Below are 15,276 nucleotides of genomic sequence, written 5' to 3' on the forward strand. Positions count from 1 at the left end.
CTGTGCGACCTGAGGAGCGCTCGTGTCCTATGTTAATGTGCACTACGAATGTATACAGAATAAATGGAATATGATGATTAGCCGGTGGTCCTGTCTTTTGTGTGTGCTGCAAAGAGACAACTGTCACATTTCAAAGGGAACTTCACTTTTTAGTTAAAATTGAAAGCCAGGCCAGCAATCACCAGTTGTCCTTGCACAATTCAAGCTGGGCTTCTTGCAACCTTTGTTTTCCAGGTCTCCCTCCCCAGAAGGAATAAGGTCTATGTCATTACGTGTTCTACCTGCAGCAATGGTTGCTGTCTTCCACCTGAATAGTCTCACTGCGATAACTTTAAAAAATAAACAAAAGCGAGCGATGTGTGTGTCTCGGGGGCAGAGCCGTCGCTCACAGTTGATCACGAGGGTGTAGGCCAGATTTCCATTGAGCTGAACATCAGGAGAGAATCACGAAGTTGCCTTGGAAATGGATGTGCTATGGATGTAGGCTGAACATAGCAAGAATATTCGTGGTCTCTGGAGCACCTGCCCTTTCAGACATGCTGTTTCCACCATGAGTAATTGAAGAGACTGGTTTGGAGTGGTGAAATTTGGGTGCTGGTGGGAACGAGGTGCTTTTGCTAACATTGAAGATGTGGCTTCACTCTTCCTGGCCGTGCTGATCTGCTCTAGGCACGGGGACTTTCCATGGCTTCTCTGCCATCGCTCTGTGCAAAGAGTTGATTTGCTTGTTTTTCCAAACTCTACACCAACTGAGCGCTAATCGTGCGGTAACATGCAGAGTTTAATTCCTTGGCTTATAAAACTCCCCCTGGAAACTCTTCCCCAGCAGGAATCGACTTCAGAAGAGCTCGTAGGGCCACCTGTGACTTCCGAAGTGAGCATGCCTTCGTGTGTGTCTTTCCAACCCAAACCCGTGTGTTCTTTCCTTCAGGGTCGTTCCATGACTCTGAAGTGCTGGAGGTAAGAACTGGAAGGGAAACAGAGGAGAAAACGCAACTGATGATAAACCCATGTTATTACTTCCATCCTATCCCAGGAAAACACAATGAAACATTTTTCAGTTCTCTTTCTAGGAAGACTTTGATAGACCCATCAAAGAGAAGTTGAAAACAGCGTGGCATTTGCCACTGGTGTTTGACCCGGAGTTTTCAGAATAGTCCTTAGAGCTGTGGGAAAATCTCTTGTGATGGGTGCGTTTCTAAACCTCAGGTACATGAGTGGACTCTGATGCAGGGAGGTGGGGACCGTTTTGGGGTGTTCCAGGAGGTGATGTAGAGCCGCAGCGTCGGCTTGGGGTCTGGGACTGAGCAGGGTGGCTGGAGGTCTCTTTGGGAGCTGCCTGCAAGAGAAGATCATCAGGAAGTGGCTGATCCTCGCCCTGGTTTGGGAGGTTGAATGTGAGACCTAGGGCCCAACGGTTTATTTCAGGAGCCGTTCTCATGGTTGCGTAGGAAAAGAGGAATATTTATTTTAGTGTGGATGGAAGCTGTTCATCTGTGTGCTATAATCTCTGTTTTGGAAATAAACCACTAAAACCAGCTCGTGCAGCGCTGAGTAAAGGAGCCGTGTGCTTGTGTGCAGTTCATAAACACAGCTGCTTCGAACACGCGTGTGCCGTCGTGTGGCGTGCTTCCACCAACGGCTTCTCTTGGTTGGAGAACCCAAGCAGAGAACAATTGTGCTCCAGGCAAAGTGCATATAGCTATTTTAAATTAATCACAGAGAGCAAGCCTGTTCAAATGATCAGGGAGGAGAGCTCAGATGGGATTCGGCACCTTCAGGAAGGGTTTTAGGTGACCTGGTGCTTACAAAAGCAACAGACTTTAATGACCGGGGAAGCTCCTGGCAGTCCCATATTCACGTTTGTTAGGTTCTGTGCTTCCACTGGGTGAGGGAAATAGCAATATCTTGTGTCTGGGGCCAGGCGCAGGAACCGGGGTGGTAAATTGTCCTGGAGTGGGGACCAGTCGCTTCTCTGTGGCTTTGCCACGGGTTGAGCGGAGCCTGGAGCAGACTGGGAAGTTCAGGGTGATGGCAACGCCTTCGAAAAGGTTTCTGTCCCCTCATGGCTCTGGGAGCGATGTCTGCAGGCAGGGGAGGTCTTTGGGTCACGAGGGAGGCTGGATCCCGCTTCGGAGCCGATTTCTAATCCTGCCAAACGCTCTGTCAAGAGCTACCAGCTTTTGGGAGGTGCTGCCCACCTCCGCAGCGGCTGTTCGGGCTCTCGGTTTAGCCGGATTCGTTGCCTCGTGTTGAAAGTGCTTAAGCCCTCCGGACGGCCAGGACGGCTGCAGCTCACGGCTCATCTCCGTTGCTGGTTCTGTCCCACCGCGGCGTCCCGGGAGAGGCGGTGGGGTTGGCCGTGGGATGCAGAGGGGATCCGTACTGCTCTGGGAGGGACGGGGTTCCCTGGCTGGGGCTGTTGGCACGCGGGCTGCGCTGCTGCACCGACGCTGAACAGAAGCTGAAAGCGAAGGAGGGGAGATGCCCCGAGGAGACGCGCTGGCCTGGAGCGCGGGGGTACGTGCTGTCGGGGGAGTCCTGCTCCGCGTAGGGACGCGGCATCGCTGATGTCAGAAACCGTAAATCCTTGATTGCTCTTAGACTAAATGCCTCACCAAAGAGCTGCTGTCTAACTTTGGGTCAAGAAGTGCCAAAAGGAGAATGCGTCTGTGCGTGCTGCAGAGGGCACCTTATTCCTTTGTCTTTTGGCAAGGCTGCGTCCCCGTGGGGACCCGCAGATAACGCTCCGTATATTGACGTTTCGATAACTGCTCTTTGCTTTCAGCCAGAATTTGCTTTTTATCCAATCTTAATAAGTTGATCTTTCTATCAATCCTGCTAGCAAACAAGATAATTGCTTTATTATAGTCTCAATATCCAGCAAAGGACACACACTCCCTGGTGCTCCCGAGGGAATAAAATCTGTGCAGAGCGTTGACACGGGATGAGCGCCGCGATAGCGCCGCTGGGCTATCGGCAGATGATGGAGAGCGCGATTTCCCCGCCGTGAAGAGCCAGGCTGCTCGGGTCGGGAATGCAAGCGGGGCCGGAGGAGGTCTAGAAAATATTTAGGTTATAACTGGCAACATTTTGGTCTGTTTGCTAGAAAATATTTAGGTTATGACCAAAAATGTTTTGGTTCGTTTGCTAGAAAATATTTAGGTTATGACCAAAAACGTTTTGGTCTGTTTGGGTGTTTGTTGGCAGTTTGGGAGGTCTGTGTTTGTGGTTCTCTCTTTTTCTTTTTTTTTCACTGAAAGAAAAAAAAAAAAAAAGCAAATGAGAAATTTCCTGACTGGTGCGAGGAGCCGGTGGGTGGGTTAAACCCCGAGGGCTTCCTCTGCAGGTGGGTTAAACCTCCCCGGTGCAGGGAGGCACAGCACCTGCCTTTGAACGCGGGGCGGAAAGGGAATCAGTTGTTCCATAGAATTTAAAAAAAAAAAAAAAAAAAAGGGAAAATATGTGATTTCTGTCCAAAATAGTATGAAAGCAGAAGCAGGATTGAGGTGCATGACATATGGAAACGAGCTGTACCTGGGGCAGAGGACGGTGAAGGACTGGGAGCTGATGAAGAGCTGGAGAAGGACGGAGCAGATGAAGACGTGGAGGACAGACCAGAAGGCAGAACAGCGCTGGAAACCACCTACGAGAAAGCAGAAGAAACCTCGTGGTCTCACCGAGCCCCTGGGACGGGGGCAGCGGAGCCACCGGCTCCAGCTCTTTGCCCTGGAAAAGCCTCGACGCCAGCAGCCATCCCTCCTCCACGCCAGAAGGTGCCCGCGGGCGGGCAGTGGGGCTGGCCGGGCGGAAGAATGGCAGACAAAAAGTCCGACGCGTTTCCATCCTGCGCCAAGAGCCGCGAGCGCCTTTTGTTTTGGGAAAAGGTTTGAACAGGTTTTGACGAACACAGATAACGCCCCACCACGGTGACGTTTGGGTCACTCCTGGCTTTGCTGCGATAAGACCTGGCCTCTTATCGGATGGGAACACTTTGATCTCGCTATCGAAGACGTGTGCTGCTCTATTCTCACCTGAGCGCCTCGCTAAGCACAAAAACTCCTCAAAATCCTTGTGGCCCAAAATACAAAGAAACCCTTGAAGCCGGGGGTGCGCGTGGCGGTAATGGAAAACAGAGGTCAGCAGATAAGGGGGGGGTCACTGCTTCCCGGTATAAACCCGGGGAGGCCGGGCAGCTCAACCCACTGCTGCGGTCTCCGAGAGGGCGTGCGCGGACCGGTGGACAACTCCTGCACCATGAAGTGGCTCGTCCTGGCCCTGGCGTGTCTCCAGCTCTCCGAGGGGCTGGTGAGGTGGGTGTCCTGCGGCAGGAAGAGCGGGGAGAGGGCAGGTAACAGAGCCCGGCTGGAACCTGCCCAGGCTGCACAGCGTCCCCAAGGATGCTGAGCGGCTCTGACTCCAGCCCCCCGCATCTCCACAGACCATCGTGGTCCCAGTCCAGGCTGCATCCCTCGCTGGGAGGGCAGCCGAGCAGAGGGCTCCCATCGTGGCAGGGTTCAAAGGAGCCCGGAGAACTGAGTTTTTTGAAAATGCCCAAATCTTCTCCTCATTTCCTGCTGGGTTTTGGGTTTTTTCCCCCCCTCTGTGCAGAATCAAACTGAAGAAAGCCAAGTCTATACGGGAGAAAATGAGGGAGGCTGGAGTGCTGGAGGACTACCTGAAGAAAATTAAATATGATCCGGTTAAGAAATACCACTTCAGTGAGGACTATGTTGTGTATGAGCCGATAACCAACCACCTGGATGTGAGTACCCCGGGTTCCCCTCCTGCTGCCTGTCCATCCCCACGCTCCCCCTCCCCTCTGCCCGCCCCGCTGCGGAGGGATCCGTTCACCCGTGAGCCCCTCGGAGTGAGAGATGGCTTTTTGCCCCACTCTTTTTTAAGCTTCTGTTTTAGACTTTAGAAAAGTTTTCCCCCAGCCGTGAAAAGCAATGCTTTTCTATTTGCAACAAAAGGCCTAACAAAATAAATATCTAATATTACGTCTTTTGGGAGAAAAAGCAGGGTGAGAGATCAGTCCGTTGCTGCCTACTTTGTTACCTGCGAGAGCGCGTCGGGCATTCCCGACACCCTGCAGAGCGCTGGGATGCCGGCGCAGGGCTGGGAGGCGAAAGCCTGGTCCGTCCCTGACCCTGTGGCCAATGGAGATACCCCGTCACTTGTCTGCAGTCCTCCTACTTCGGGGAGATCAGCATCGGGACCCCACCACAGAACTTCTTGGTGCTCTTTGACACCGGCTCCTCCGACGTGTGGGTGCCCTCCACCTACTGCCAGGCGCCGGCGTGCTGTGAGTACCACGGCCGCGTTGCACGGAGCTCCCCCAGCAGCACCGCGTAGTGCGATTGCACGGGGGACATCGTGATGCCAGACCATAAATGATCCCGGCACGCTACTCCGGCGTACCAGCTCCCCAGTACCAGCTCCCCAGTACCAGCTGGTGCCTTGCCTGGGAAACAGAGTCCTCTGCCCCTGTGTGCGTGGCTAACGAAGATGGCCAAATCACTACGGCCATCGTGGGCGTCCCCAGCGTGCAGAAACGGCAGTGGTTGTGCCTGACCTTTCGTGGCCAGGCGGAGGGGAGAGCAAAGCTGCGAATCCTGGAGCTGATGTCCCGCTCCCCAGCAGAGCTCATCCGGCGCAACCCGCTGCCGGCGGGGGAGCGATGGGGAATTAACTGCTGATGGCTTTGCTCTCGCTGGGTGGCTGACGTGGTTGTGATCACAAGAGCTGTTCCCTTGAGAGGGACACAGGCAAAACGGGGATGCAAACCCTGCCTCAGAGATAACCGTGAGGCAGAGGAGCAGCCCGTTCCGCTCCTCACGACTTGCTCTCTGCCAGGGAAGCCGCTTTCCCAGGCATTATCCCGGCAGAGCGACCAGTGCTGAAATCCCACCGCGGCCAGGTGAGCGTGTGCCCAGGAGCTTTGCCCTCTTCTCTCTCACGCAGTCAATCACGCAAAGTTCAAGCCCAGCGAGTCCTCCACCTTCATCTACGACGGCCGGTCCTACAACATCTCCTACGGCAGCGGCGCGCTCATGGCGGTGCTGGGCTACGACACGCTGAGGGTGAGGGCGTCCACGGCTGTCCTTGTCTTCCTGGGCACCCCAATGGAAAGAGCCTGGGGGACAGCTGAAGGGCAGATCTCGTGTCTTGTGGAGACAAGACTTGGGCAAACCAGGGCCTGGGCTGGGCAGAACCGATATAAATTGGTTATTGCCACTGTCGGTTACCCAGGTGGGATTTTACTCTGTTTTAACCCAATTCCTGCTAATTTTCCCAGCTGCCTGGAGATGTTTTCACCAGCTGTGACCTTGCAGTGTGCTTGTTGGGCTTTCAGAGCATCAGTCATCCCATCCGACGGCTGCTCGGGTTTCCCTAAGCCTGCAGGCTGACCGGGCGTCCCCTTCCCCTCCAGATCCAGAGCATCGCAGTCACAAAGCAGGAGTTCGGGCTCAGCAAGAACGAGCCAACCCAGCCTTTCTACTACGCGGATTTTGATGGGATCCTGGGAATGGCGTACCCCTCGCTGGCGTCGGGAGGGATGCCCACTGCGCTGCAGGGCATGCTGCAGCAGAACCAGCTCACCCAGCCCATCTTCAGCTTCTACTTCTCTCGGTAAAAATCTGCCGGCGCCCTCTGCACATCCCACGTGCACCGGTGGCCCTCTGCCTGTCCCCATGCAGGTTCCTTGGGAATTTGTCCCTTGCTGGCCCATGCATATTGCACCGATTTACTGATCTCTGCTGCTGTAACCCTGTTTTTGCAGCCAAGCCACCTACAAGTACGGGGGAGAGCTCATTCTCGGAGGAGTTGACGCTCGGCTCTTCCATGGGGACGTTATGTGGGCACCGGTGACCCAGAAGCGTTACTGGCAGGTCGCGCTTAATGAGTGAGTTGGGTTTGTACCTGATGGGCACGATCTACCCGGGCAGCTCACGTAATGAGGGCATTTCAGCCGTCCTCCAGATGCAGCTGCAGCTCTTGCCGCCGGCGTGGGCTGGAGGCAGGGGTTAGGCACTGCGTTCAGAGCATCCCAGACTTACAGATCCAGCCAAGACAGGTTTACTTGCCAGTGGGTGCTTAAAGTGACGTCCTTCTCCCCGTTCGCCTCCCAGGTTTGTTATTGGGCAGTCAGCAACAGACTGGTGCAGCCGGGGCTGCCAGGCCATCGTGGACACGGGGACGTTCCTGCTGACGGTGCCCCAGGAGTACATAGGCAGCTTCCTTCAGGCCACGGGTGCCCAGCTGACCAGCTACGGTGTAAGTGCAGGGGATGCTTTGGAGGTGCGCACGGAGCAGCGGGGATCCTTCAAGTGAGCCAGAAGCTGTGAGCTTGACCAGATCCTGTAAAACTCACGTGGCATCTACAGAGCAGGGTGCTGTGGGCATGTCCGGGAGGTGATGGGGCACTGCCAGGGGATAAAGTGTGTGTTACCCCCACATAGCGGGGTATCTCTGCTCTCGCAGTGGGTGCTTTTCCAGCCATAACCTCCTCTTCACCCTCTCTCCACAGTATGCAGTTGACTGCAATGAGATCCACAACATGCCCACCATCACCTTCGTCATCAACGGAGCTCGGCTCCCACTCCACCCATCCGCCTACGTCTTGAACGTATGTATTAGCTGAGCAGCTTCATCCTGCTGGGTCCCCGAGGGCCAGGAAAGGACCTGGTGCTTCTTGACAAGTAGTGGTGGTTTCCCTCTCCGTGCGGGCAGGGTCCTGATGCTTGTTTGAGGCTCCGACTCCCCGTTATTCCCCCTTACAGAACAACGGCTACTGCACTCTTGGGGTTGAGGCCACCTACCTGCCTTCCCAGAATGGGCAGCCGCTCTGGATCTTGGGTGACGTCTTCCTCAAGGAGTATTACACCGCCTTCGACATGGCCAACGACCGCGTTGGCTTCGCTCCATCGGCGTAGAGGAGTGGAGCAGTGAAATCCAGCCCCTCTCGTGGACAAACACACCTTAGCCAGCATTGCTACAGCGCTGCGGGGTTCCTATGGACCTTTATGTTCCTTTACGTGCCTGCGCGGCTCCCTGTCGCTCCGGGATTTCTGCGTAAGAGTGTTCTTACAGTCTCCTGTTACAAATAAACCCCAACATCCCAAATTGTCTCTGACCTTCTGAGTTTGTTGAGTGACGACTGAGCGCAGACTGATGGGTTGCGTGTCTCAGCTGCTCTTTTTCCAGCAAGGTAAGCACCGTGATAAATTCCTAAACAGATTTCTGCAAAGTCAGCACGGGGAAAGCGGTGGGGAAGCTGTCCCTGGGCTGGTTCAGATCTGAAGTCAAAGCGTTTATGTGTCTCACAAAGAGGTGTGACATGCTGTTGACTCCTAACAGCTGTGGGACCGAGTCTCAGCCTTTATCTACGGTGAATTATTGAGCTCGTGCTTGGTGGTGGCTCTGATCAATGCAGCAGCTCCGAGCTGCAGCTCAGCTCACAGCCTGACGGGCGCAGGGACGGGAGCGAGCAGTCCTTCCCCGTGCTGGTGCCCAGGGCTGCTCCTGCAGACAGGGCAGCACAACTTCCTGACCCCTTGGGCATGAAGATGTCCCACAGCGCAGCCCTGTCCCCTCTGCAAGGCTGGTGCGACTCAGCGGGGGCTGCAGACCCCGCGTTGGAAACCAGGCAGCTGCCGTCCCCCAAATCCCGGCCGCTGCCTCAATGAGGGACAAGCCCAGAACAAGGGTCCTGAGCCTGATGCCTACAAGGGATTTGCTTTGCAGGTGAGAAGCACCATGCACCAGGCTGCGGTGAAGGAGATCGGGACACCAAAAGGTCACCGGGGTTGGTGTTAAACACCTGCCACAGCCCTGGGGCAGGAGTTTCCCGAGGCATTCCCCAAAAATCCAGTTCTGCTCTGTGCCATCAGGCACTGGTGTGTGTCTGGAAACATCGTGCGTGTCCCGAACGGGGTGGTACGGCTTCATCCTCCTCCAGCCGCCGCTTGCTGCCGGGCTGCACTACGTCACTTCAGGGGGCTGCTCACCAGCACCTACTCGGGCAGATACGGAGTTAGCCGGTGGTGGTGGACGTTGCTTTGCCAGCAGTTTGTGGTGACCTTGGAGCGACCGCGGGGACACGCTGTCCTGTCTCTTGCTGCTGCTGGTACTTGCAGGGCTGAACTGATCGCTCCGACCAGCCGAGGATAAAGCCACGGGGCCGGCGGGTCCCCACCTCCGTCCCTCCTGCTGGGCATCAGGACACCTCCTCAGGGGTGCCTGTGGGAAGCCACTGATCTTCCTTGCAGCTGGATGAGGTTTAACAAAGTCCTGTGATTAAGGCAGAGTGGGAATATGAGGCCAGATTAGGTTGGCCATGACGTCCAAATGACCCCTAAATCCTGAAGCGGGGCTATTCAGTCAGGTAAAAGAACAGCCGGAGCACTGGGAATCGTGGTCTGTGGCCGAAGGGGATGGGGAACACCTTGGCCAGGGAAGGCTTGGGTAACACCGCTCTTTCCCAGGATCCAAACTCATTTCTTAGAAGCTCTTTATCATCGGAGCTCTTTATCAGATATATTAATAGCTCTGTCATTTCACCAGTGGAAGGACACAAACTCCTCAGTGCTTTGTGTCAAAATATTGACACAGGCTGAGCGCAGCGAGAAGGAGATTAGACAGGCACGGATAGCAGGGGAGGGTGTTTCTCCTCCGCTATAAAATGGGGAGGTTTCCGAGAGCTGAAGCTGCTCTGGCAGCAGCGGTGGCAGGAGGGGACAGGCGAAGGCTGACCATGTCCCCACTGCTCTTTGCTCTTCCCTTTGCTCCCTGCGGGATCCGTCCAAGCGAAGGCGGATCTATCAGGATGCGATGGAGGAGGAAGGGGCGCTGGAGGGTTTCCTGAGCCGCCACAGGCTCGAGGCACCGGTCCAAACCCAACAGCTTGGATGGGAGCAGCGAGGCTCTGCCAGGGTCCATCCCCACTGTTGGTGGGAACGGGGGAGTCCGCAGGTGCCCTACCAGGGGAGGAAAGGGGCTCCGGGACTAGGAATCCCCTGCGAATGAATGCCTAAATACGTGCTCCCCTGCATCTCTCCAGCCCTGGGTACGACCAGCATCACTCAAAGCGTATGGGAGACATCCTCTCCAACGCACCAGACGTGCGACCTGAGCATCCTCAGCATAACTCTGACCCGGATAATAAACTGCAGCAAATCAAAATGTCTTTTGGAGATGGTGGAGTGGCTGTAACCGGGCAGGTAAAGGCCTGTTACGTCTTTCAGGGCTGCTACACCAAGCAGTTTCTAGCCCCCATCTCAGCTTTTGGGGGGTGTTAGCAGAGGTGGAAGGCAGAAGGGACAGGATGACAAATGGACAATTGCCTGGGAAGAGACATTTTTGGGGGTGTGTGCTGGTTCCTGGGAGGCTTCGAGCTGGGCTGGAAAACCCACCCTGCCGTGTCCTGCTAGCTGTGTTGGGGATGTAACACGGTCTGTAGACTTGGACGGAAGAAATGCTGCTGGCCCGTGGCACTTCCTTGGCTGCCTGGATGGGTCAGAAGAGGAAAACCAGCACCATAAATTTCCATTTGCTATAAGGGGTGTGTTTTGCCTTTGTTTTCTGGAAAGATCAAGCTGGTGCTGAAGGCAAGAGAAAACACTTTAATTTCTTGATAACAACAGAATTTTGCTTTTTATCAGATGTCCCGTATTTGGTCTCGGTATCAGAGGTACCGGCCAATCTGTTAGCGCCTGGACAGCCGGGTAAGGAGGCAAAATCAGGGCGGCTGCGGTGATAAACACACCGCAAGCGTTGGCGTTGGGTGGGTGCAGTGATAGAGGAAAGGGGTGTCTGGAGGCAGGGGCTGGGCACGGCTCCCGGCTATATACACCCTGTCCTGGCCGAGGAGGTGCAGGAGCTGCCCTGGAGCCACCAGCACCCGGGGCCATGCGGTGCCTGGTGCTGGTCCTGCTCTGCCTCCGGCTCGGGGAGGGGATAGTGAGGTGAGCCCCGGGGCCAGGATGGGTGCGAGGGTGCAGGGTCCGGCCGCGGAGCGGGGCTCGTCCTTGGTACATGGGGTTGCACACATGGACGGGGCCACCCGGCCACTCAGCATCTCGCTGCCGTCTCCATCCCACGCAGGATCCCCCTGAGGAAAGGCAGGTCCGTGCGGGAGGTGATGAGAGAGAAGGGGGTGCCGGAGGGTTTGCTGAAGGACCTCAAAGGGGACCCCGGTAGGAAATACCAACTCGTTAACGCTGTGGCTTATGAACCGCTAACGAACTACCTGGATGTAAGTATTAAAGCTTTTCCTTCCTCCTCTGAGCCTGCTGGCTCCAGGTTTTGGGGATGCTCTCCTCCTTCCCTGGCTGCCTGCGGGAAGCTCTGCAGCGGGTGGCTCGGCTCCCTCCCCACTCCCGAGTCGAGGGGCTGCGCTGGGCACGGGCAGGAGTTCTCCTGTCTTGGTAGCCTGGCTCCAAGGGCTGGGTGATATTGGGAGACGAAGGCGGGAGGCAGCATGCCTTACCCTGAATTGATTTCCCTTCTCAGAAAAAGCAGAGTTTGATGGTTACAGGGCAGATCTACCACTCCTGGCCTTGCTGCTCACTTTGTTATGTCCTAGGCAAATCACTGCCCCTTTCTGCGCTCCAGCTGCCCTGGATGCATGCAAGGACCACGAGCCCTTCCTACAACCCCTTAGCAGTTTGGTTTTCTCAGCTAGCAGAGGGCAGAGCGATGAAAACTTTCATTCAAATACCAGGCAGAAACATAAATTTCTCGTTCACAGTCCTTCTACTTCGGGGAGATCAGCATTGGGACCCCCCCACAAAATTTCCTGGTGCTCTTTGACACCGGCTCTGCCAACCTGTGGGTGCCCTCCACCTACTGCCAGACTCCAGCCTGCGGTGAGCATCCCTCGGGGGACACAGCAGTGGGGGGGCCGGGGCTCCCCACCCATCGGCGCTCTCGGACATCCCTTGCACGCTGCGGGCTGGAGCTATGCCAGGGAGATCAGTGAGAGCCGATGGGGTTTGGGGTTTGCTCTCTGCTCGGTGACACCGGTGGGGCTGGTTTTGGACGGTCCCTTCTCTGCGAAGCCCCTTGCTGGGGATTTCTGCCCATGTGGGGACAGGGATGCTGAACGGAGGGCAGGATGTGACCTGGGGGCTGTGACCTTGTCTCCGTGCAGCGAATCGCGCCAGGTTCAACCCCAGCCTGTCATCCACCTTCTCGGGCATCGGTGTGACCTACACCCTGAGCTACGGGTTCGGTGACCTGTTGGTGGCGTTAGGGTACGACACCGTGACAGTAAGTGACTTCTGATGCGCGGCTGCCACCAGGGTAAGAAGTGACTGCAGTTGTGATCAGTCCAATTAGGTTAAAAATTCAGGGGGTAGCTGAAGGGACCTTCTTATTTTGGGTATTAGTGCCTGAATTTCCCACACAGAGTTTATGGCGCATCAGCGTAAATTTACTTGGAGACTGGGATCTGCAAACAAACTCGGTTCAAGCCCTCTGGGCTTTTCATCACGGCTTTGGGCTAAGGGATATCTTTGGCCGTAGGCGTTTGCTTTTTACACTGATGGCTGAGCATTGTTACAGGACATAAGAAATGTTCTGTTGTGAGACTTGCACACCGTGAAAGTATGATTTTAAACTAATTTAACTGAGGCAAACCCTTTTTGGGGGTATTTTTGTGAAATAATAAGGGGGATGGGACAAAGAATATAGGCCAGGCTGCTCCCGACTCCATCTCCCATCCGCAACAGCTCAGCACCTCTCAGTGCAGATGTGCCTTCGTGACCTTCCTGGCCATCCCAACCTCTCTCCAAAAACTCTCTGGTGGGACATTGCTGTCAACGGGGATGTCCCAAATGCCGACATCTCCCAGCAGCTTTCCTCCTCCTCTAGATCCAGAACATCATCATCAGGAACCAAGAGTTTGGCCTGAGCTTGGATAAGCCCAGCAGACCCTTTTACTACTTGGACTTCGATGGGATTTTGGGCATGGCTTACCCGGGCGTTGGCATCGGCGGTTACAACACTCTGATGCAGAACATGCTGCAGCAGAGGCAGCTCGCCGAACCCATCTTCAGCTTCTATTACTCGCGGTGAGACCTCTGATGGCGGGTCTCGCTTGCACAGACACAGCCCGGATCCGTCCTTTTCTTCGGTCGCTCTCCAGCCACACGTTCTCCCCAAGCACCTGTACGCTACCCCGCTTTCCACTGAGCAGCCTGTCTGATCTGGGGTTTAATTTTGTGTCTTTCCAGCAACCCGACCTACAGTTACGGCGGGGAAGTCATCCTCGGAGGGGTTGACCCCCAGTTGTACTCCGGGGAGATTTTATGGGCTCCTGTGGTCCAGGAATTGTACTGGAAGATCGGGATCGAGGAGTAAGTGCTGTACCATGGCTTGGAGGCGGTCGTGGAGGGGGGGAGCCTTTTCTGATGCCTTTTCTGCTGCTCTCTCCAGGTTCTCCATCGGACCGTCGGCCACCGGCTGGTGCAGCCAAGGCTGTCACGGTATTGTGGACACCGGGACGTTCCTGCTGACCGTCCCAGGACAATTCATGTCAGCCTTCCTGCAGGCGCTGGGCACGGAGGAGAGCGACTACGGGGTAGGTGGGAAGGATGCCATGGGATGAGGACGCATCAGGTGGTAACACTGATCTATGGAGGGCTCCCAGCATCTCTGGAGCAAAACATCTCACCTGAAACCACACTGCAGCGGTGTATCCCCACTCGCAGTGGTGTAAAATAAAAGTAATTCCTTTAAACATGATAAACCTGGGTTAGCACAGGGCTAGGAGCACGGTAGGGGTTACGGCTGGAGGAAGGATGGTGCCCAGCCCTGGGGGTCCTGACCCGTCTGCCCCTCTTCACTTCTTTTGCAGTTCGTCGTCGACTGCAGCAACATCCCCAGCATGCCCACCCTCTACTTCGCCATCAGCGGAGCCCAGTTACCGCTGCCTCCCTCTGTCTACGTCTTAAACGTAAGTGTGGGTTTATCATCCCCAGTGTGCATCTGCCATCCTAGGGCAGTTTTCCCCAGGAAAAAGTCCAAGTTTCTTTTCAAACGCAGAGGCTTCCAGCAGCCTGAGTGCCGTGCTTCCCAGCACCCCATTTCACTGTGCTTTTGCATGCCTGTACGTGACTGTAAAGAGGGTCTAATCCTGCTCCCAGACAAAGCAGCCGTGAAGGCATGGGCAGCACAAATGCTCCACGCTCCTCACCAGCACTGAAATGTGCTCCTTTTTCCCCAACAGAACAACGGCGTCTGCACTGTTGGGGTCGAGAGCACGTACGTGCCCTCTGCCAGCGGCCAGCCGCTCTGGATCCTCGGCAACCTCTTCCTCCGGCAGTATTATTCCATCTTTGACATGGCCAACAACAGAGTTGGCTTTGCCCTGTCAGCCTAGGGAGGCCGAGAGGCCGCAGCTCTCCGGTGTCCCTGCAACACCTTATCTTGCCGTGAACCAGCATACGGTGATGAGTAGTTGCCAAATCTCCTGTAGCGAATGAAGGGCTGCAAATCTAACGGCCTCGTGCCTCGTCTGGCTGGGGCTGAGCAGGATTAGGCAGAGCTGCTCTTAATAAAACAACAAAGTCTGAGTTCAGGCTCCAGGTTTCCAGGCGCTGCCTGGGCTGGGGGTTTCAGATGTGCATAGAAACTTTAAATTTGCAGCGATGACAAATTTGGGGTCGCCTTTTTGATTGGGACTCGGCTCCCCACTGGGGCTGGCTGGGAAACTGGGATGACTGGGAGAAATTCAGGCTGTGCCACGAGCTCAGCTGCGGCTCAGGGACCCCAGGGCTGAGCCGGTGCGGTCGCTGGAGGCTTCAGAAACCAGTTCGGAGCAGGATGTGCAGGGACGAGGAGCTGCGTGTGAACAGCTCTCTGTTCATTAGGTTTGGGGGAAATGCCCACACGTATTTGCAAATAAATTAGGGATTAAAAAGTGTCATGCAAAGACACTCAGGCTGAGGAAAACGCCCTGGTTTTGTTCTCGAGGGGTAAATCTCTTCATTGCTGCCGCCTTGAAGGATGGGCGATGAGAAGTAAGGAGGTGTCATGCCTGGGACACGGATGTGACCAAAGCTTGGGGTGTCTGGATTCCTCCCAAGAGGAGCTGCTGGATGCAGCGTCAGACAAATCCGGCAGCACCGCGTGGCCGAACGGGACCCAAGAGGCTGGTCCTTGAGGTCCAGCACAGGGCGATGCACAGGAGATGCAGCGCTGAAGGGCCCATCGCCCATTGTCTGACACCCATCTCCCGGTCAGATGACGGTCACCCCGCCGGGGCAC

The 15,276-nt window shown here is 55.6% G+C and overlaps 2 protein-coding genes across 2 annotated transcripts; both read left to right on the plus strand.

The window, feature by feature from the left end:
• The first annotated feature begins 4,227 nt into the window (after positions 1–4,227).
• Positions 4,228–8,049, plus strand: LOC129196422 (pepsin B-like). Its single transcript, XM_054803873.1, has 9 exons — positions 4,228–4,313; positions 4,612–4,765; positions 5,191–5,308; positions 5,968–6,086; positions 6,437–6,636; positions 6,788–6,910; positions 7,137–7,281; positions 7,535–7,633; positions 7,788–8,049. Exons 1-9 carry the CDS (start codon positions 4,258–4,260, stop codon positions 7,938–7,940), a joined length of 1,167 nt encoding a protein of 388 aa, XP_054659848.1. The 5' UTR covers positions 4,228–4,257; the 3' UTR covers positions 7,941–8,049.
• Positions 8,050–10,914: 2,865 nt separating this feature from the next.
• On the plus strand, positions 10,915–14,389 carry LOC129196423 (pepsin B-like). Its single transcript, XM_054803874.1, has 9 exons — positions 10,915–10,970; positions 11,110–11,260; positions 11,756–11,873; positions 12,158–12,276; positions 12,880–13,076; positions 13,242–13,364; positions 13,444–13,588; positions 13,865–13,963; positions 14,237–14,389. Exons 1-9 carry the CDS (start codon positions 10,915–10,917, stop codon positions 14,387–14,389), a joined length of 1,161 nt encoding a protein of 386 aa, XP_054659849.1.
• Positions 14,390–15,276: the final 887 nt, after the last annotated feature.

Source organism: Grus americana, chromosome 25, assembly GCF_028858705.1.
Source record: "Grus americana isolate bGruAme1 chromosome 25, bGruAme1.mat, whole genome shotgun sequence".
In the NCBI taxonomy this organism is placed as follows: Eukaryota; Metazoa; Chordata; class Aves; order Gruiformes; family Gruidae; genus Grus; species Grus americana.